The 19,847-nt window shown below is 49.4% G+C and overlaps 2 protein-coding genes across 2 annotated transcripts in view; one reads left to right on the top strand and one right to left on the bottom strand.

Annotated features, from left to right (window-relative positions):
- Positions 1-268: 268 nt before the first annotated feature.
- Positions 269-5,759, top strand: TRMT10B (tRNA methyltransferase 10B). Its single transcript, XM_010726256.3, has 4 exons — positions 269-470; positions 1,250-1,317; positions 4,384-4,507; positions 5,102-5,759. The coding sequence occupies exons 1-4, from the start codon at positions 392-394 to the stop codon at positions 5,263-5,265; spliced, it is 435 nt and encodes a 144-aa protein (XP_010724558.1). The 5' UTR covers positions 269-391; the 3' UTR covers positions 5,266-5,759.
- A 102-nt stretch (positions 5,760-5,861) lies between these two features.
- FRMPD1 (FERM and PDZ domain containing 1) overlaps positions 5,862-19,847 on the bottom strand; it is a 22,465-nt gene continuing 8,479 nt past the window's right edge. Inside the window, exons 7-15 of the mRNA XM_031557407.1 lie at positions 17,746-17,871; positions 16,574-16,693; positions 16,172-16,308; positions 14,343-14,469; positions 13,867-13,962; positions 13,250-13,432; positions 12,702-12,849; positions 11,235-12,044; positions 5,862-9,990 (exon numbers count right to left, since the gene is read on the bottom strand). Coding sequence (XP_031413267.1) covers positions 7,703-9,990; positions 11,235-12,044; positions 12,702-12,849; positions 13,250-13,432; positions 13,867-13,962; positions 14,343-14,469; positions 16,172-16,308; positions 16,574-16,693; positions 17,746-17,871 — 4,035 coding nt within the window. The 3' untranslated portion in view covers positions 5,862-7,702. The remainder of the gene's footprint in view (positions 9,991-11,234; positions 12,045-12,701; positions 12,850-13,249; positions 13,433-13,866; positions 13,963-14,342; positions 14,470-16,171; positions 16,309-16,573; positions 16,694-17,745; positions 17,872-19,847) is intronic.

Here is a 19,847-nt window from a genome sequence, read left to right as displayed (position 1 = left end):
ACGACGGCTTCTCCGGCTACCTTGTAAGGGCGTTGGCACGGCGGGTAGGCTGAGGAGGGGCTCGGCGACGGCTCTTCTCCAGCCTTAATGACTGCGAGGTTCCTGAGTCCCTCGGGTATTGACTGCAGTGTCATTTAAAAGGAGAAAGATAAGCAGTAACTACCTAAAAGCACGTCTAGAGATTTTCACAAGGGGAGAATGTAATGGTTCTTAAGCTATTTATTCTCAAATTAAAAAAAAAAGGCATCGCAGTTCCACTATTCTGCCTTCATCTGTAGGCACTGAACACCCAAAGCAGTGCTGTTGGTTCTGGAGTGCTTCTGTTTGGGCAGGGGAGGGTGGCAGATGGACTGTGGCTCGCGGGCTTTTCTCACTGTGTTGTGTTTTTCAGATGGATACGACTCAAGAAAGCTACCTGGATCTGTTCCCTTTGGATGCAATTGTTTATCTCACTCCTGACTCTGAGAACGGTAATTGTTTTACTTGCCTAGACAAAGATTGATCCTCTAGACTTTATTTTTAAGAGTTTCTCATGCATCACATGGTTCAGCTCCAATCATTCCCTTTCTCTCAATACCTGGGAGGCTTCTCTTAGACCTGGTGCTCAGCGTACTCCTGCATCAGTCTGTTCTGGGAAGGAATGAGGTTTTGTGTGAGGACTGCATCCATCTGCAGCAAACACAATGCAAAAACTCTTTAGATGCCTGCAGATTGTTATCTTGCCGGCAGAGAATTGGAGATGTGATGGTAGTTGTGTATGTGGTGCGAAGGGCATCTTTCTTTGGAATTATGTGATGTCTGTGCCATTCCTTTTATCGGTTTGTTTGCTGCTGTAATTGACTTTCTCCTTTTTCTCCATTTTTACCTGGCCAGATCCTCTGTTTAAGGGTAAGCTCTGATAAGGATCTGGCAGAGGTGGGGGGTGGTTTCCACAGGTGACCTTGGCAGTGGAGAGGTGTCTGTGGGGCAGGTTAGGATTGCACTCACCAGAACAACGATGAAAGCAGCAGTGCATTGCCTCTAGAGCTGCATCTGCACTCTGCTTCTAGCCCATATCTGCTCTCCCCTTGTCACACTGCCAGCAGATTCAGGCAGATGCTCCTGCGTTAGAAGCCTCAGCTTCCTGCAGGCAGGGCGAAGGGTGACTGTGGCTTGGGCTTCCTTCTGTAAGATGGGCCTTTCCTGAAGAGTGGTGCAGTGCATGATTTTACTGTTGCATAGTGATGAGCATGTGCTTACCTTCTTCTAGTCCTTGAAGATATTGATCCCAAAAAAGTGTACGTCCTCGGAGGCCTGGTGGATGAAAGTATACATAAGGTGGGTTGGAAGCTGTTGAAACCTGGAGGTCTGGTCTGCTTCACTCTTGACTGAGAGCAGAGACATCCCAGTGGCAGCACACACTGTTGCTGCTTTGAAGCATTGCTGTTGTGTCACTATCCATTTTCCCACAGAACCCCAAGGTTCTGCTTGGCTCCAGCACCGGGCTGAGACCAGAAAGGTCTGGGTGAAATCAACCCTTGTACAGTTTCCAGGCTCACAGCTGCATGTTCCACAAGTGATGTGCATGCTATGGATTTGCATCTACACCAGCACATCATCATGGGCAACAGACAGGAGGAGCTGGAGGCCATTCTGTGGCAGGCAAACTATGACTTAGTTGCCATTACAGAAGCAGGGTCAGATCACTCCCACAGCTGGAATGCTGCAGTGAATGGCTGCAAGCTCTTCAGAAGGGACAGGCAAGGAAGGATGGGGGGCAGTGGTGTGGCTCTGTATGTTGCAGAGCTCTTTGATGTTGTTGAGCTCAGGGCTGGAGATGGTAGGGTTGAGTCCCAGTGGGTAAGGATCAAGGGAAGGGCCAACAAGGCAGACATCCTGGTGGGGGTCTGTTATAGACCACCTAACCAGGATGAAGACACTTGAGGCGTTCTGCAAACAGCTGACAGAAGTTGCGCAGTCGCGAGCCCTTTTTCTCGTGGGGGACTTCACCTTCCCTGATACATGCTAGGAATACAACACAACGTGGAAGAAGCTGTCTGGGAGTTTCCAGAGTGTGTGGGAGATGATAACTTCCTTCTGCAGCTGGTGAGAATGCCTACCAGAGGAGGTGCCCCACTAGACCTGCTATTCAGAAACAGAGAAGGATTGGTGGGGAGATGTGGAGGTCAGGAGCTGTCTTGGACAGAGGGAGGTTTAAGGTTAGGGTGACCATGAAATGGTAGAGTTATTGATGGTGGAGCCAAGAGAGGGGACAGCAGAACTGCTACCTTGGACTTCTGGAGGGCAGACTTTGAATGTTCAGGGTGTTATAGGGAGAGTTCCTTGGATTCAGTCCTGGAGGATAGAGGGGTCCAGGAAGGCTGAATGCTCCTCAAGGACAAAGTCTTTAAAGGAGCACACTGTCATGCTGTGCCGAGAGATGAGCTGGCAGGGAAGACCAGTGTGGATGAACAAGGAGTTTTTCCTGAGGCTTCAGGAGAAAAAGAATCTTCCTTCTGTGGAAGAAGGGACGGGCACCTTGGAGAGAGTACAGAGAAATTGTTAGGATGTGCAGGGAGAAAATCAGAAAGGCAGAAGCCCAGTTTGAACTCAACTTGCCCATTGGGGTAAAAGAGAACGAAAATCTTCTTTGCAAGTATGTTAACAGTAAGAGGAGGACTAAGGAGAATCTCCATCCTCTGCTGGATGCGGAGGGGAATGTGACCACTGAGGATAAGGAAGAGGCTGAGGTTCTCAGTGCCTTTGCATCTGCCGATTGCCCTTGGGGTACTCTACCCCCTGACCTGGAAGTCCTGGATGGTGAGCAGAATAAACCCCCACAATCCAGGAGGAAACAGTGAGAGACCTACTGCTCCACCTGGGCTGCCACAAGGCCATGGGGCTAGATGGGATCCACCCAGGGGTGCTGAGGGAGCCGGTGGAGGTGATTGCTGAGCTACTTTCCATCGTCTGCCAGTGTTCCTGGTCAGCTGGAGAGGTCCCAGAGGATTGCAGGCTTGCCAATGTGACTCCCATCTATGGAAAGGGCCATAAGGTGGATACAGGGAACTACAGACCTGTTAGCCTGACCTCGGTGCCAGGGAAGGCTATGGAGCAGATTGTCTTGAGGAAGATCACACAGTGTGAGGGACAACCGGGGGATCGGGCCCAGCCAGCATGGGCTCATGAAAGGCAGGTCCTGCTTGACCAACCTGATGTGCTTCTACAATCAAGTGGCCCGCCTGGTGGGTGCGGGGAAGGTTGTTGACGTGGTCTGCATAGACTACAGCAAAGCCTTTGTCACTGTCTCCCAGAGCATTCTCCTGCAGAAGCTGGCAGCCCGTGGCTTGGACAGGTACACTCTTGGCTAGGTAAGGACCTGGCTGTAGGGCTGGGCCAGAGAGTGGTGGTGAATGGAGTGCCATCCAGTGTCCTGTCATCAGTGGTGTTCCCCAGGGGGTTGGTACTGGGGCCTGTCCAGTACCTTTAGCGATGGCTAGGATGAGGGCATTGAGTTCATCCTCGGTACGTTTGCAGGTAACACCCAGCAGCAAGGAAGTGTTGATCTGCCTGGGGGTAGGAAGGCCCTCCAGAGGGATTTGGACAGGATGGATCACTGGGCTGAGGCCAGTGGGATGAAGTTTAACAAGACCAAACCCCAGGACCTGTGCTTTGGCCACAACAAGCCCAGGCAGTGCTATGGACTTGGGGCAAAGTGGCTGGCAAGCTGCACGGAAGGGAATGATCTGGCAACTTTAGATGGCATTCAGCTGAACATGACCCAGCAGCGTGCCCAGGTGGTCAAGAAGGCCAATGGCATCCTGGCTTGTACTAGAAGTAGTGCAGCCAGCAGGAGCAGGAGGTGATCATCGCCCTGTACTTAGCCCTGTGCTCAGTGTTGGGCCCCTCACTGCAGGAAAGACATTGAGGCCCTGGAGCGTGTCCAGAGAATGGCAATGGAGCTGTAGGGGTCTTATAGGGAGCAGCTGAGGGGGCTGGATTGTTCAGTCAGGAGAAGAGTAGGCTCAGGGGAGATCTTTTCACACTCTACAGCTTCCTGGAGGGAGGTTGTGGTGAGATGGCAGTTGGCCTCTATTCCCGTGTAACTAGTGATGAGAGGTGATGGCTTGAAGTTGCACCAGGGGAGGTTCAGTTTAGACATTAGGAAATAATTCTCCAGGAGAGCACTCGGCACTGGAATGAGCTGCCCAGGATGGTGCTGGAGTCACCGTCCCTGGAAGTATTCAAGAAGTGTTTAGAGTGAGTGAGGGACATGGGTTAGTGGGAAATACTGGTGATAGGTGGACTGTTGGACTGGATGATTTTGGAGGTCTTTTCCAGCCTTGGTGATTCTATGATTCTGTGATGTGCATGTTGTGTAACTTGCTCTTGCTTCCTTTGCAGAACCTGACCCTGCAAAGGGCACAAGAGCAGTCCTTGCAAACAGCCCGCCTCCCAATTCGTGAGTATATGGTAAAATCCATGAACACCAAGAACTACTACTCAGAGACGCTGGCAATTAATCAAGGTGAGGGGCTGAGCTGTGTCTGCCTGCTGCCCAGGTGGCTCTGAGGCTATGACATCCTGAAGAGTCATCAGTAATGGAAGCATGATAATGAGTAGTGGGGGAAACTGTGATAGCAGGCATTTGTTTTATGAGGCCTTGTGCCTGCTACTGCCGTGTTAAAAGTCTTGTTTTTCTGTACTGGCCTTTTCTGAGAGGAGCAGGGCTACACCACTCCAGCATTGCACAGAATAACTAACAGTGCAAGGAGTGTCTGTTACTAGAAGTCGCTTAAGGTTCCAGGCAAGGGAAGACAGGCCTGTGTCAATCTGAATCAAAGCAAGGCACAGCACCCAGCAGGGCAACTGAAGGCAGCTTGCTTGGTTGATAAAGCCTCTGCTTTCCCTAGTCAGCTTCCCAGAGTCATCATTAAAACACACTATCTTCTCTCAGATAAGCTACTTCACGTATTTGTTCATGAGATTTAAAATTAAAGGTAGCAAAAGCTCCACGCTACCTTCCTCTGGCAGCGCCTGATGCTTCCCAGCCAGGGAGGATGTATTACAGCTTGTCTTTGTTACAGTATGAGAGCACGGTACATCTTTTTGTTCCCAACAGTCTTTGATGTCTTATCGACTTACTACAAAACCCAAAGTTGGCCAGATGCTTTGAAAGCTGGAGTTTCTTCTGGAAAAGGCTACGTGCTTCCAGATGGAGAGAAATCAGTGAAAATACCTCAGCATGACAACACGCAAGAAAACTCTTTATTTCCTGAAAGTTAAGGAGCTGTGCAAGCAAGAGTAGCAAACTGCATATTTCAAGCAGAGGCACCAGTGTGAATGTGTGCAGAGAAAACAGCTCTGCCTAAATTTACTTACGTATGGACCTTGGCAAAAGTGACGGATTCTGCCTCAGCAGCACAGCGCTGGAAATGACTCTGCACTCTGAACAGAAAACAGAAGCCAGCTGAGCCCTGAGATCAACAGAGTTGGTAGGATTTTTTTTTTTTTAAACAGGATTAAATAAGAAGAATTGTAGAGCACAGCAGTTAATAACAGTCCTTCCCATGGAAAAGGGCAGTACTGTTCTAACTGACTGTAACTGAGCATAGGATGGGAACGATCCAAAATTAATAGAGAAACAATGCCCAGGTACACCACATCATATTTTCTTCCTACTTGTATTGAAGACTTGGTGTCTTGCTGTGCTGCTGAAGCCTGTAGTGAATCCTGTGCATGCTGGTCACAATCTATCTAAAATAAAGTATTTAAATTTCTATTGCCTCCTTACAGCAGCTAATGTCTTGTCCATTGTCACATACTGACACACTATGGCCTGAGCAGAGAACACTTCTGATGCATATAAGATAATGTTACTTCAGCCACTGTCAGTTAAAAAACTCTGCAAGTACACAGAAAAGCCAAACCCACTATCAGTGACTGTCCAAGAAGGACTTAGAGGGCTTTGCAGGTAAATTCCAGTCACTTTTGCTTCCATCTTCATCTCCCCTTCACACCAAGGGCCTTCGACACCACGAGGAATTTGGTATTCATGAGACATACTTTCAGAAGGTGGTTCATCCCCATAGAGGCTGCAGTTGTGTTTGCAGGTGCCTGTTGCTTCAGCTATTAGTAGGTAGTTAGATGTCACTGCAGCTCTGCCGAGACAGCAAGGGCAGCATTTTTGCTTCAGTGTAAGATTGTAACTTCCTGATTCAGCCCCTGAATTTGCAGGGCAACACCATATACTAGCTGAAACCACCAGCCAGTGATGAAGTGTCAGGAAATCCTACTTGGGTGAACTACTCACCTACCTTGCCATGTGGCTGAAAGCACTTTGGCCTTTGCAGCCAGGACAGCAGGCTGCCCATGGTTAGGCAGAGCAGCTGTGATGCCCCATCCCAGGTGGTGGGGTCAGGCTGGACAGGATGCTGCACAGCCTCAGCCCACAGCAGGGGATTACAACTGAGTGGCTTTAAGATCCCCTCCAACTCAAGCTGTTCGTGATTCTACGATCTCCCTGGTTTGGGGTCCCTTAGTGCTGCTGGAGCATCCATCCAGCACACCACCACAGCCCCCCACCCCTCCTCAGCTGCCTCCATCTTTCACTGCTGCATGTGGGGAGCATTCTTTACCAGAGCCTGGAACAAGGAGGCTGGGAAGCTGCCTGCTGCTTGGGCAGATCCCTCCATCCCAAGCACACAGCTGCAGGGACTGACCTGCTGCAAGCATCACCCTTCCCAAACAAGTCCCTGGGTCAGACACCAGCAGTCAGGGACCTACTGCAACCCTCTTTACCACCAGATTACTGAGGATGTGTCTCCAGCACTGGGAAGCACACATTCACTAGAGGTGCTCAGTTAGGATAGCTTTAAGGGCTAATAGCTCATATCTAGCTAGGGATACCTAGCACTTTGTGCAGCTACTGATGAGAAGGTCAGGAAAAGTGGCATTCCTTCAAGGGAGGCTGGCATAATGGGTTATGTCAACAGCTGCAAAGTTGGCACTTCTGTCTTCAAGACTTATCCCCTTTTTTGGAAGACAGGGATGGCTAGGTAGCTATTTGTGGCAAGGCTAGCACTGGGAGAGGGTGCTGATTAGGGACTTTCTTCAGCATTAGCAACTGTTAATAGATAAGGCTGACACACAGAAACTACAGCAGGAGGACAGGATATGGTGCTGCATCCCCAGCCTGGGACAACCTTCTCTATATTTGCAAGGGGAAGCAGATTAATTCTTTTTCCCAAAGTGGTTTCCATCACAGGTCAACCACAGAGGATAGACAGAATAGCACAGCTCTCTTTGGTGGGCCAGACTGGACTCTGATCTCACTCTCCTTCAGAGCTCGCTTGGTCACCTCTCTGCCTGGGATGTGTGCTCCACAGGTGACAGAGGAGGCTAGGACAACACTTATCCGACTGGCTATCTGCAAGGTGCTGGGGAGCTGAAGGACAAATCCCAGGCTACATAGATAAGCTATGAAGCGCTCTGTGAGTTTGCACATTATGCAGAGCTTGTGTACACATCACTAGATGAAGCTAGGCTGGGGGGACACATGCTCTGTCCCACGGCCACCCCTGAACTAGGCAGCTGTTGGTGGTGGAGGTGTCCTTTCATGACCATTTGCTGGGCTGTGGGGGTTAAACGTCCCGTGTGGGGGGAGCCTAGTGATACACGAATGAAGCGTGGGGAGGCTCCTCCGCACTCGCCAACCGCCCCGTCACAACGGGGGGACCCTGAACTGCTGCAGGAGGCAAAACATGGCAGCAGTAAGGGCTGTGTGCTGGCGTGTCAGGAGCGCAGCACCCAGGTCTGGGCAGCCTTGACTGCAAAGCTGCTGGTGAACAGCCTGCACTAGCTGGTGGTAGCTGCCCACCACATCCACGAGCGCAGCCCTGAGCTCCTGCTGCCTCTGCCTGCATAGCTGGCAATGCGTCACCTGGAAGCAGGCCACTGCCAGCTGAACAAGGTGGTCAAACGTCACCCTCAACACCTCCTGCAGCTCTTCGAGCGGACGCTCTGTTTTCAGAAGCTCCTTGCAGCTGGACAGCAGGACTTGAGAGGCCGAGCCAAGGGCATCTTTGCTCTCGGCACCTTGCTCTGCACATCGGTCTTGCAGGTGGGTTGCTTTGTTCCCAGAGAGGTTCCCCACAACTTCCTGGAGCTCTGTAGTGTAGGCTAGGAAGCCCGGGAAATCTGCAGGGCTCATCCATGCTTGGTCCTTCAGTTGGCTGAGGGCTTGGACTTCAGGGCCCAGCGCTCTGTCCCAAGCAATGGCAATGGGGTAAGTATCCACAGGGGTCCCAGGAAGACCAGAGCTGGTGGATGGTGGAGTAGTAACAGGCTGCAGAAACATGCTGCACATGGGAATGGTGGTTTCCTGCTTTCTGTCTTCATTGGGCCTATGGAAACAGCTGACATAGGACAGCTGACAGCTGCACTTGTCCGTCCCAAGTTGTGCCGAGGTCTTCTTCATCACAGAAAATCCCGTAGACCTGGTCAGGATGGGCCTGGCAGCAGCCTGCTCATCTTTTTGGTGATTAAAGCAGAGGAAGGAGTGATTTGAATCCCCATAGTCTCCTTCTGTTTTCCCCAGTGAGCCCAAGGGAATTGGGTCTGAGGAGATGGAAAGCTCTCTGGTTTGGAGAGTGTCTTTCCCCACTGTGGCAGACTGTTCTCTAAGAAAAGGAGCCTGAACAGGCCAAGAATGCTCATGAGCCACATCTTCTGTGCCTTTTCTGGGCTCCCCTTCAACCATCCCATGCTTGCTTTCCGATTCTTTCTCAAGAGGTAATGTAGCTGATGATGTCTGCATCTCCTTTCTGACAGTGTCATCCTCCACGCACACAGTGGTCCTCTGAGAGTCCTCTAGAGGGTCGTGCCCTCTCTTCTGAGATGGGTTGGGCGATATTACGTCTGACCTCACCTGAAATGAGAGCCAGGAGAGGTGAGCTATAACCCCCGAACTGTTGCTGCCATTTGCTAACAGCTGCCTTGCATCTGGAAAACTCACATGATTTTTATTGTGCACTTTCTCTAAGGCCTCCTTGCTTATTGCTTGTCTGCTTTTTGCCTGTGACAAGGCACTGTCACTCCTGCTCTCAGCACAGCCATTGAGATTAGCTTTTCCTTCTTCACCACATGGAACCAGGACAGGCTCCTCACATGCCACTTGCCTCCAAGCTGTGGGAAGCAGATCCTGCTCCTTGGCCACCCCGTGGGGAAAAGCACTACAAGACGAAGGTGGCAGAGTGCATTCATCAGCAGGGCAGGCCATCTCTTGGCCCTGGAACAGGGGGACATTGCCAGCGTCGTGCTTGGGCTCCATCACATCACGCTCCCCTTCCAGTGCTGCCTGAGCCAGCTGGTCTTTGGTGGTCGCACAGCTCTCGTCACTTGGCCACTTCACTGTGGGGCTCTCCTGGATAGCACTGCTTTGTTCCTGGGGAAGGTGCACGGCTTCCTCTCGGAACAAGGAAGTGGGGTTTGCAGCATGTGCAGAACAGAGTTTATCCACGTCTGCAGCAACATCTGCACTCTCCTCCCTCTGGTCACCTTGCAAGCAAACAGCTGAAATGGAAGAAACCACCAAATCAGTCACTGACTTTGTTTCCATGGTGTCAGGCTCCATTTCCATCACACTGGAGGACGAGTTTTTGCCAGCAGTGTCTCCCTGGGCCTGGGGGGCAGATGTTCCCACTTCTGCATCCTTCTCCAAAGAAGGTGGATCTGAGGGCTGAGCAGGGAGCGGTGGGGTGGGTGGCCAGGAGCAGCAGCTCTGCAGAGAGGCTGGAACAGCCAATGGGAAAGTGACCTGTGAGGTGTAATTGGTTTTCAGAAAAGATCTCCTCTTCCTCAGGCTCTTGGAATATATCAGCTGATTCTCCTCTCCATACTTCTCTCCTGATGCCTGCCTTGATACCGAGTTTTCTCCCAAGCTGTAACATCTTGGTTTCTTTAGGATGCAGTTATCTTCTGTACTCTCCTGGGATGCTGTCTGGCAGCCTGCTGGCAAGGAAAGAACATGTAAGTCAGGAAATGGCCCCAGGCAGCAGAGTACATGTACATCTCTCCCAGGCGCCAAAAAGCTCTTAAGTCCTACAGTTGCAGACAGGAGCATTTGGCAGCAGAGCCTGCCTCCCAAGTGCCAAAGGAAAGTGTCTTTTATGGTCATGTACCAACTTGGAATGAGTTGTGTCAAAAAAAACCAAAAACCACAGAGTTTTGACTCATGGCTGCAAATACTGAAGTCCAGGATTAGCTACAAAGGGAGCTGGATAATCTTTCCCTTTGATTTTGCCGGAGTGACTTGATCTGACTGCAGATACAGCTGCAATTCTCTAGTTAAGTTTGGTGACACAAGCAACACGGTAGAAAAACTACTGTGTACAGGGGCAGATTGAATAGAAATGTTATCAGAAATTCCCAGCCTGGATATGTAGATCATAAAAATATCCAGAGGATGCAGTTTTGTGCCTGAACGCCATATTGTCACCATCCATGAATTCGAAGGCCAACATGGTTACAACTACACAAAACAAATTCTGAAATTCATTTAACACTGATAGAGGTGGTTAATTCAGAAGTGGGATTACTAACTTTTATGAGAAAAAACAACTATTAGGGAGCAACCCATATTACGTGCCTTATACCCCTACATTATTTTTGATCTCTGGGGTGCATGGAGCAATAAGATGTCCCACAGCTGGAAGGAGGGAGTGAAGGCAGAGCCTGGCAGCAGAAGGACCTGTCATCAAGGCACCTGCCTGTTCAAGGGCACATATCTCTCCTGCACTCTGACTCTGGGATGCATTACCCTCTTCAAAACCAAAGACAGCCTATGTAGAAGGCTGCACAGAACTTAGTCATGCGGCATGTCGGCTTCCAGATCAGGCAGTGACATAGCTTCCTAGTCTGGAACTCCTGCAGAAACCTGGAGACTTTCCAGGACGCAAAACTCATTTGAAAATCATTTTTCTTGGATCCAGTGCTTGGAGGTGATGACAAATCTGCCTGCAGTGCTGCTGCTCTGACCCCTGTATGCACGCTCACTGACAGCTTTGCGAAGTATACTTGAGAAAGAGCAGCTTCTGGAGAACAGATGTTCAAAGGTCCCGCAAAAACCTTGGGAAAACCCACGAATAGGATGAACAGCTGGAAGACGATCTTTACCAACAGGCTGACGTGGCAGGCAGGCATCACCCCAGCCCAGGAGGACAGAGGGAGAGGACAGCGGGTGGGTGAGAGTTTACCTGCCGAGGAGTAGGGGGGGCTGAGTTTGTCGGCAGCATCATAGAACTCCTCCTCAGAGCTGGTGTCACCAAAGCCCAGGGGTGGCTCCAGAATGAGATCACTTGCTTCTGCCATCTGCTCTGCTCCACAGGGTACCTCTTTCTGGGCAGACTCGTCTTTCGAAGGACTTCTGTCATGGCTGTGACTGATGCTGCTCCTCTCCACGCTGCCTGCAGGGGAAATGCTGCAGCACAGGCTGTAATAGTCCGTGGAGTTTCTCTCAGACAGCTTGGTCCCCAACACTGACACATCAGTGTCCACTCCTTTCTGCTCAGAGGGGCTGCGCTTACACCCTTGCTTCTCTGCTTCTGGTTCCTGCAAGACACAGAAGTCTTTGGCTTCTGCTCTGCCAGAGCCTCCTGCAGCACAAATGGGGAAGAGGTTCTTGTCCAAGCTGTTCATCTCATGCACGGTGGGTGTGCAGAAGTGGAGAAACCCTGGCCTGGAGGAAGAGCAAGTTTCCAACTCATCTTCTTCCAGTGCATCCATTGAGTCACTTGAGCCACTCGTCTTAAAGCCCCGGCTCTCAGTGTTGGCTGAATCAGAAGCCTCAGATATGCTGTCTGTGGCATTGTCACCCCCATTGCGTTGGTGATTCTCTCCAGCCTGGGGCTCTGTGCTGCCCTTTTCCAGGCTCTGAGGCTCTCCAAGCTTCTCCTCGCTGGCAGGATGGGTGCTGCTGCATGCTGCAGGTTTGCCCACGCAGCGCTCTGAGGAGGAATCCATCTCCCAGGAGTCTTCAGAATCACTGCAGGTTCGAGATTCGTACCCTGTGATTTAAACACATCTGTCAGCCTGTGCTGTGTGGTGGCACAGAGGAGCGGTCAGAAAAGGGTTACAAACTTGGCCACACAGCAGTGATTCAGAGCCCACGCTTGCTCATCAGCCAAACCACGTAAAGATGCAATCTGACCTGCAGGGCCATAACCTGTGAGCGGAGGCCTGGCTCTGCCTGCCCGCCTGCGCTGTCTGGTTTTACTGCAGGGCAGTACCAAGGGAGCTGCAGAAAAGCAGCCAGCTAACTTGCTGTCTGATGACTGTCTGCAACCCCTACGGGACCAGAGCTATCCTGACAAGGGACAGGACAGCACTGCGAACAGATTGCCCATCTCCTGGCCAGAGCGCAGTGGAGGTTGCTCAGGAGTTTGGTGAAAGAGCACAAGTGCCCAGAAACACATCTGCCATTTCGCTGACAGGCACTTGGCCTCTCCTTCTGGGGAAGAGCTGTCGGTTACTGCCGCTCTGCCGCAGCCTAACACAGCTGGGTTTAATGGGGAGCTGGCAGTGCTGGCACAGAGGCTGACACTCAGCTCTCTGCAGATGTCACCGAGCATTCCCAGGCTACCATGACACCGTTCCCAGGAAGGAATGACACTGCTTCCACTGGATGATCCACCCACTTGCTCCCCATTCTTTGGCAAATTAACCTTCTTCGGCTGAGACACGGTGTAGTTGCTCTCTTTTCTCTCCCCAGGTAAATATGGAGACATTGGCATCCACAAGCAGTCTGTAATAGCCAACGATGAGGCAGACAAGATCTTTCGCACTGTTTGATTCCAGCAGCAGAGTCAGCAGCTTTTTTGGGGGGAAGGAAGGGAGGGAGAGACAGAAAGCAGACACAATCTTAGAACAAACGTGGCTTTCACCACCATTTGCCACACACTAAAAAGACACTTTTTCTCCCTCGTACTGCCACAGCTGCACAGCACTCTGTTTCCATACGAAGAACACAGAAATAAATCGTTTTTAGTTGCATCTTGTTTGTTTGGTAAGTCACTGATAAAGCACAGCAAAAATAATTGCTTTTCTTCAGTCATTTTGTATTCTTCCTAAGAACGTTCTCTTCTGAGTCTGTTCTAAGCCTCTTGTACTAATGATACCATCAGCTAAATGTCAGATTAATTAAAAAAAAAAGAAAAAGACAGTCTGCCCTTTTCCTCTGCCATGTGCTGGCTGATATGAAAGCAACACCCACCTTCAGGTCCTGCAGGTAGATTTTCACCGTGCTCACTTTCTCTGACTCTTCTGTAAGCTCCAGCCTGCTGATGTTTGTGAACTCTGCCAGACTGGTTATGATGCTGAGTTTACTGTTGACTATCTGGCTCACCCCGTGGTTGGCACCCACCAGCAAGGCAACGTACGATTCCCTGTCCTGTAGCTGCAAGGGAGAAAGGTCAAACATTAAGATGGAACCAAAGCAGGAACCCATTTTCCTGCACTGGGCAAGGTGTGTAAAAATAGCATTAGCGCAATCGATCAGCAAGGTCCATCTTTTGCTACACACCCAAACAGCTGGTGGTTCACCACTCGTTATGGATCAGTACTGGGACTGGCAAGAAACCAAGAACCCCCCAGCCAGAACATCTGTGCTAGTCTTATATCAACAATCAATTCAGAAAAATAGTTGGGATTTTCTGCTTTGGACAAGGTTTGCTGTGATTAAGACAGAGCCTCGTAACAGTTCAGATGTGAAGGAAAAGGGTTAAAACTGTTTCTGGTGCCCTGTCCTTCAATTTACTGCCCAAGCACACTGCATGAGTGATGCACAGACAGTATGTCAAACCTCAGCCACAAGGATTAACAGCATCGTACCATCAGGGTGGCATTGAAGATCTTCCCATTGTACATCTTCAGGTCTCCCAGTATTTGCAAGTAGTTCAGGCGCACTTGGACGGGTGCAAGCATATGCTTCATTTTGCAAGAGAAGAAATATTATTTAGAAACATGACAGAAGAATAAAGGTAGACTGTAAGCTAGACAATGCTCTTTTCATACAGGATTCAGTATCTGACCAATGCATCTAGCTTGCTTTGCGTGTGCTACAGATCCGAACAGGACAATACTACATTACCACTATTACCACCTGGCAACTGTACAAGCAACCCACATCAGAATACACGACGCAGGGAAATCAGAGTGTGTGTGCTGCAAAGGAGCTTACGGAAGAAAAAGAAAAAAAGCAGTGGTCACACACTAGGAGACCCAAAGAGGAAAGACATGCCCTCTTTGGTGCTGAGAAACGCAGTTGTCATCCCAGGAGGCACCTGGAACCAGGCGACGCACACTACCTTCTGCCGAGGGTCCAGTAGGACCTGGTTCCGCTTCATGTGGTAGCTGATGGCTTTCTTTATATCCTTTCCTCTCATGTTTCGAAGCAAAGTCGGTGAGATGAAGTTTTCAATTCCCCAATCCCTCCTGCCAGAAAGATGGAATCACAGAACTCTTGGAGCAGGAAGGCACCTTTAAAGGTCATTTAGTCAAACTCCTCTGCAGTGAGCAACGTCACCTACAGCTGGGTCGTGTTGCCCAGAGCCTGAATGTCTGCAGGGATGGGACATCCACCACCTCCCTGGGCAGCCTGTGCATCGGCCTCACCACCCTTAGCGTAAAAACCTTCATCATCCTTATACCCAGTCTAAATCTGCCCTCTTTTAGTGTGAAACCATTCCCCTTTTTTCTACCACAGCTGGCCCTGGTAAAAAGTCTGTCCCCTTCTTTCTTACAGCTTCCCTTCAGATACGGACAGGCTGCTCTCAGGTCTCCCAGAGCCTCCTCTTCTCCATGCTGCACAGCCCCAGCTCTCAGCCTGTCCTTGTAGGAGAGGCTTTCCAACCCTGGGAACATTTTTGTGGCGCTCCTCTGGACGTGCTCCAACAGCTCCACATCTCTCCTGTACTGAGGACTCCACATCTGAATGCAGCACTCTTGGTGAGGTCCCACCGGCACGGGGAAGGGGAGCTGAGGAAGACCCAGTTGTGCTGTCCCACAGCTACAAGGGGCATGCTGGAGGGCAGCAGCAAGGAAGGACAAAGGCTCAGGGTGCTTGCAGCATTAGGATGCTGAGGTGTGTCAGAAAGGATCACGCAACATGACTGCCTCACTTGAATTCACTCCTTTGTGCAGCTGCGAGCGCATGAGGAGATGGGACTGGAGGAGCATGCCCTCATGTAGAATGCCCTGTTTTCCACTGTTACACAGACAATCTCAGTCTGCATAGAAGTCCTGCCTGTCTTTGACATGGAGAGGATGAAAATTCTGGTTTTGCACTCACTTCACTTTGGTTACAAGATTATTACATTTCAACATCTGTGGTTGGACCCTTGGACCCAAAAATATGGCACATACGTTTTGCTGAAGAGTTTATTCAGCTGAGGTGTTAAATACTAGGAGCTAAGAATGCTGCACTTATCCAGACTTGCTTGTCTGCACTGCACTGACTACATGTGGCTGGGTGTCCCTGGCTGTACACATGGAATTAGTGGTGTTGCATCGGCTGGTGGAGGCTCTGTGGAGCAGTTACAGCACAAATGCCCATTTCTGAATGAAAAGCCATGAAAATTCTTAAAGTAGGGCTTTCATAGCAACCTAACAACTCCAAAAGGCAGCTCAACACACCTGAGGCTTGTGAAACATTTTCTCTGTGTTGTTTTTCAGATCCCATTACTTCGCATGAAGACTGGAATTGGGCATTTCTGACGAGTTCCTGGTAGGTGAATGGATGTAGGGTACAGCTGTGCAAACTCGGTGATTATTCCCTCTCTAAACGACTGCATGCAGATCTTTGTATTGGCAGAAGCAGCCTTGGTAAGCAAAACTATACATGAGATTTGCAATTTTCTGTCCCCGTTGCAGCTGCAGACTAGAAACCTCCTCTGTTAGGGCCATGCCTAACATGTCGCACTGTCCATATTACCCAAGCAGCTCAGCAGGTTAAAGACAGGGAGGCTCATGCAGTTACCTTGCCTTAAAACACTAGCAAAACCAACAGACCAAGGTCTCTTTGGGTCAGAGATGGACTCCTGCCCAGAACCAAGCACTGGGCAAAAACAGGGCTGCTATTAACTGCCTACATCTGCCAGGCTTGGTCACAAAATAACAGAGAAAATCTGGAACTTACTCAATGTATTTCAGAGAGATTTTCTGTGGCTGGGCACAAGCATAGATCCGTTCCTGTATCTGCAGAGCAGCCAGACGTAATGCCATACTGCATTTCATTTCCACAGCAAACCTCTCCTGCAGCACATCACTGCAGCTCTGAAACAAACAGAGCTGAGTTAGCATGAAGATTAAGAAGCCAGAATAAGACCTTTGGTATGACTGCAGTGGGCCAAGCAGAGGGAATCACCCAACTCATTTCAATCTCATTCTGTTAAAAACCCAAGTTGATTTAGGAATTTGATACAAGTTCAACCCAAATGCTTATGCTCTACGTTTCGTACTCATGTAACTAAATAGGCTGGAAGTACACCGGATAGAAAAATAATTATTACTCCTGAGTTATGGAACGCCTCCATTTCACCTGCAGGTAGAGATATTCAAAGGCAACCGGGTCTTCCTGCAGCAGGTCTAAGGGGTCCTTTGGGACAAAGCAAATTCTGAAGAGGCATCGGCAGTCATGGGATTCTCTTTTCTGGACAACCTGCAATGGACAAACATCATCAGCCACAAGAACTGCTGGAGTCCTTCCATAAATACAGCGCTCAGCATCCAGCATGAGCTCAAAGAAATACTCAAAGCCACTGGCAGATGGAAGGCTGCGGATTAGCTGCTGTCCATAGCAAATACCAGGAGATGTTGATAGTGTCTGTATTTCTATCTTTGATTCTTCTTCTGTTTTCTCTGCCCCTCGTGGTAGCCTCAAAGTCATCTGACAGCACAACTTAATTCGCATCTATTAATCTCATATGCTTGTAGCACACCCATGACAGAGGCTTCAAGGACATGTAACCACGAAGGAAGGGGCAAATTTCTCTGCTTCTAAGTTCAGTCTTAAGATACAGCAGCACAGAGCAGACACTTGGATCCTAATCATTATGTTAATAGAGCGTTAAGGCCCCTGGACTGTACATTACCGTATTTTATTCTGAGCAAATCCAGTACAGGCTCCTCAACAGAACCTACACAGTCTGACACACATGCTCAAGGGGATGATGTTAGCTTTCTAGCCTCTGCATCACAGCGGATCATCAGCCAGCACAGCGTCACGGCTGTGGTCTTGGCTTCCAAGCAGCCACGTTCTCCTAAATTAGGTTAGCCCAGAACTAATAACAGAGCTACCCTTCTGTTTGTAGAACACGAATGTTTATTAGGAATTTAATCAAACCTGGTGTACGGCTGAGTTAAATCTTACAACTAGCAGTTATTTTAAGACAGTCTGTGTCCTGAGTGTCGGTGGGCCCCTCTGACAGGTGGTAAAAACCACACTTGTCTCACAGTTGCTCCACATGCTCTGAGCTGTATCAGCCCACAAGTACTGCCCTGAGGGTTCTCTACAGGGACGGAGGTGCTGCTGAAAGTGCTGCTCCTCGGGGGGCTTGCATTCACACAGACAGAGGAGGCAAGCACCTCTGACGATATCCAAGCCCACTCCTCGTGACCCGTGCAGAGCACGGCCCCTCTGCACCTCCCCAGCCACAGCTCACTGGTGCTGGCTGCCCACACGGCTGCGGGGCCGTGCAGGGCTCTCCACACCTGCTCAATGAGCTCCTCCTCATGCAGCAGATGGATCTTTGCTGCGTTGTACTGCTCCTCCAGGGTAAGGGCAAAGTGCGCGATGCTCCGGATGGAGAGCTTCTCCTTCAAGGTGAGAACAATGTCCTGGGGAGGGAAAGCACACAGATGGTCAAACAGAAGTTAAACACAGTTGCTGTAGATGGCATGAATGCTGTCTGAGTGCAGACAGTTCTGGCCAGCCTCGGGAAGCCGCGTGGGACAGCACTGAAAGGGAAGCAGCCAAAGCCAAGCCTTTCTGCAAGCCGGGTGGTTACCAGCCGTGTTATCCCAGCAGGGCAGCCAAGTAATAAGGGATTCTGTCAGCCAGGCAGGACAGCATTCAGAGATACCCACATCCACTGCTGCCAGCCAGTGAGCAACAAAGGGAGCCAAAGGAACTGCAGGGGAAGCATAAAAGTGCAGAGAACCGGAGGATGATCGACTTTTTTTTGTAGGGCAGAAGGACAAGGGAGAGAAACTGCAGCTTGCTGTGACAAAAGTGCTGCAAAATGCAAAGTTGCAAGGTGCGACAAGCATCACATGCATTTCCTAGAGTTCTATGGCCTAGGCTGCCTCATGTCCAAAGCTTTTGCCCCACAGTCTGGAGCACTTTGTCACCTTCAATCCACGTATCTGCTGTGAGATATTCCAGCTTTCTAAAACTCCCCAACACTTTTCAAAGAAAGTGCAAAGACTTGGTGAAAAAACATTTTCCCCAGCACAGCCCAAGAAACAGAGACCACCATCGTTCGTAAAACTCATAGCAAATTTGATGTGTTGTTTCAGTTGTGCAGAGAATTCTTTTGCTACACCAAGCATTGTGGAAATGACTGTGTGTATTTTTGGCAAATAGAAAACATTACAGATGGCTTTACTGTGCACAGATTGGAAAAGAACTCCCATAACTTGCACACTCCTCTTGGGGTAAGCATAAACATCTAACTCGTCTCTTATCTCAAGTAGCATTGGAACTTTGGGAAGCGTCTATCTCAGAAAGCATTTCACAAATTTGAATGTTTCTGAGAAGGTGGCAATGAGGGTTTTCCACTCAGTTCTTGTAGAGAAAAGTTTGTTCCAGGTTAGAGGTAAGCCAAACATGAGGAATTAATCTATCTTTTACAAGAAAGTTCCTCAGAGATGGGCAATTCACATCCCTCCTCTCAACTCATCCTTCCTTCCTTAGCACCTTCCTTAGCTTGCTTTATTTTATTATTTCTTTTTGGGGGGGCTGATAAAAGGAATTTCAGAATTGGGGCATTATTGCATGGGAAATCACAACAGTTCTGTGACGTCTGGATGGAGCAGAAAAGAAACCTTCTCTTTTTCAATAAACTCTTCATTGCACTACAAATACAAATTCCTTCCTTTGCCCTTGTGTATTCTTTCAGTCTGATTCCAGAATGTCTGTTTATTAAATATCTTTTCCTCAGCAGCTGTACGACTGCACAACATTATGTTCCATTTAAACAAATTATGGGCTACCATCAACATGCACAAGCAAAGCCCATGAACCCCAGTAAAAACAGCCCAGAAAAACATAGTTTGTAGGCCTTACTCTAAGCATGGGAATTATGGAAAGTGTTGTATTAATGGATCTAGCAACCAGCATCTCGTATTTTTAAGAGAATTATTATCAACTTGTCTGTGAGGCTTCCGAGCACAACTACTTTTTAATCTGAAGGAAGTCGTCGCTTTTCATGTTTGTGCAGGGAAGATGTTTCCACCAGTGCAGAAATGAGGCTGGAATATGGACAGGAACTTTAAATAACAACACCCAATAGCACTTTTCTGAGTTCACACGATACTTAAACCTGGTCTCAGCTCTCCATCTGCAAGTCAGGAGACTTGCTCTCTCTTTCAGGTATGCACATCATCAGTGCTATATTAAACAACCTTCTCCCATGTATTTGGCCAAGTCGTTTCCTAGGAAAGCAAAGTTTGCGTGGACAGATGCTGATTGGTCAGTCTTCCAAGCAAGCTGTCCTCCTGCCCAGTGTTGTGGTTTAACTGATTAGATTGCTAATCACCACACAGTTGTTCACTCACTCCCCCCATTTCCAGCAGGATAGGGGACAGAATTA

Source organism: Meleagris gallopavo, chromosome Z (assembly GCF_000146605.3).
Source record: "Meleagris gallopavo isolate NT-WF06-2002-E0010 breed Aviagen turkey brand Nicholas breeding stock chromosome Z, Turkey_5.1, whole genome shotgun sequence".
In the NCBI taxonomy this organism is placed as follows: domain Eukaryota; kingdom Metazoa; phylum Chordata; class Aves; order Galliformes; family Phasianidae; genus Meleagris; species Meleagris gallopavo.
Note: the sequence above shows the minus strand (reverse complement) of the source record. Positions and strands in the feature narration are given on the sequence as shown.

Bases quoted from the DNA above. Each gene is read 5' to 3' on its own strand.
- TRMT10B (XM_010726256.3), top strand. From the start codon at position 392: ATGGATACGACTCAAGAAAGCTACCTGGATCTGTTCCCTTTGGATGCA. The intron at 471-1,249 runs GTAATTGTTTTA...ACCTTCTTCTAG, and splicing joins CACTCCTGACTCTGAGAACG to TCCTTGAAGATATTGATCCC. The intron at 4,508-5,101 runs GTGAGGGGCTGA...TGTTCCCAACAG, and splicing joins GACGCTGGCAATTAATCAAG to TCTTTGATGTCTTATCGACT.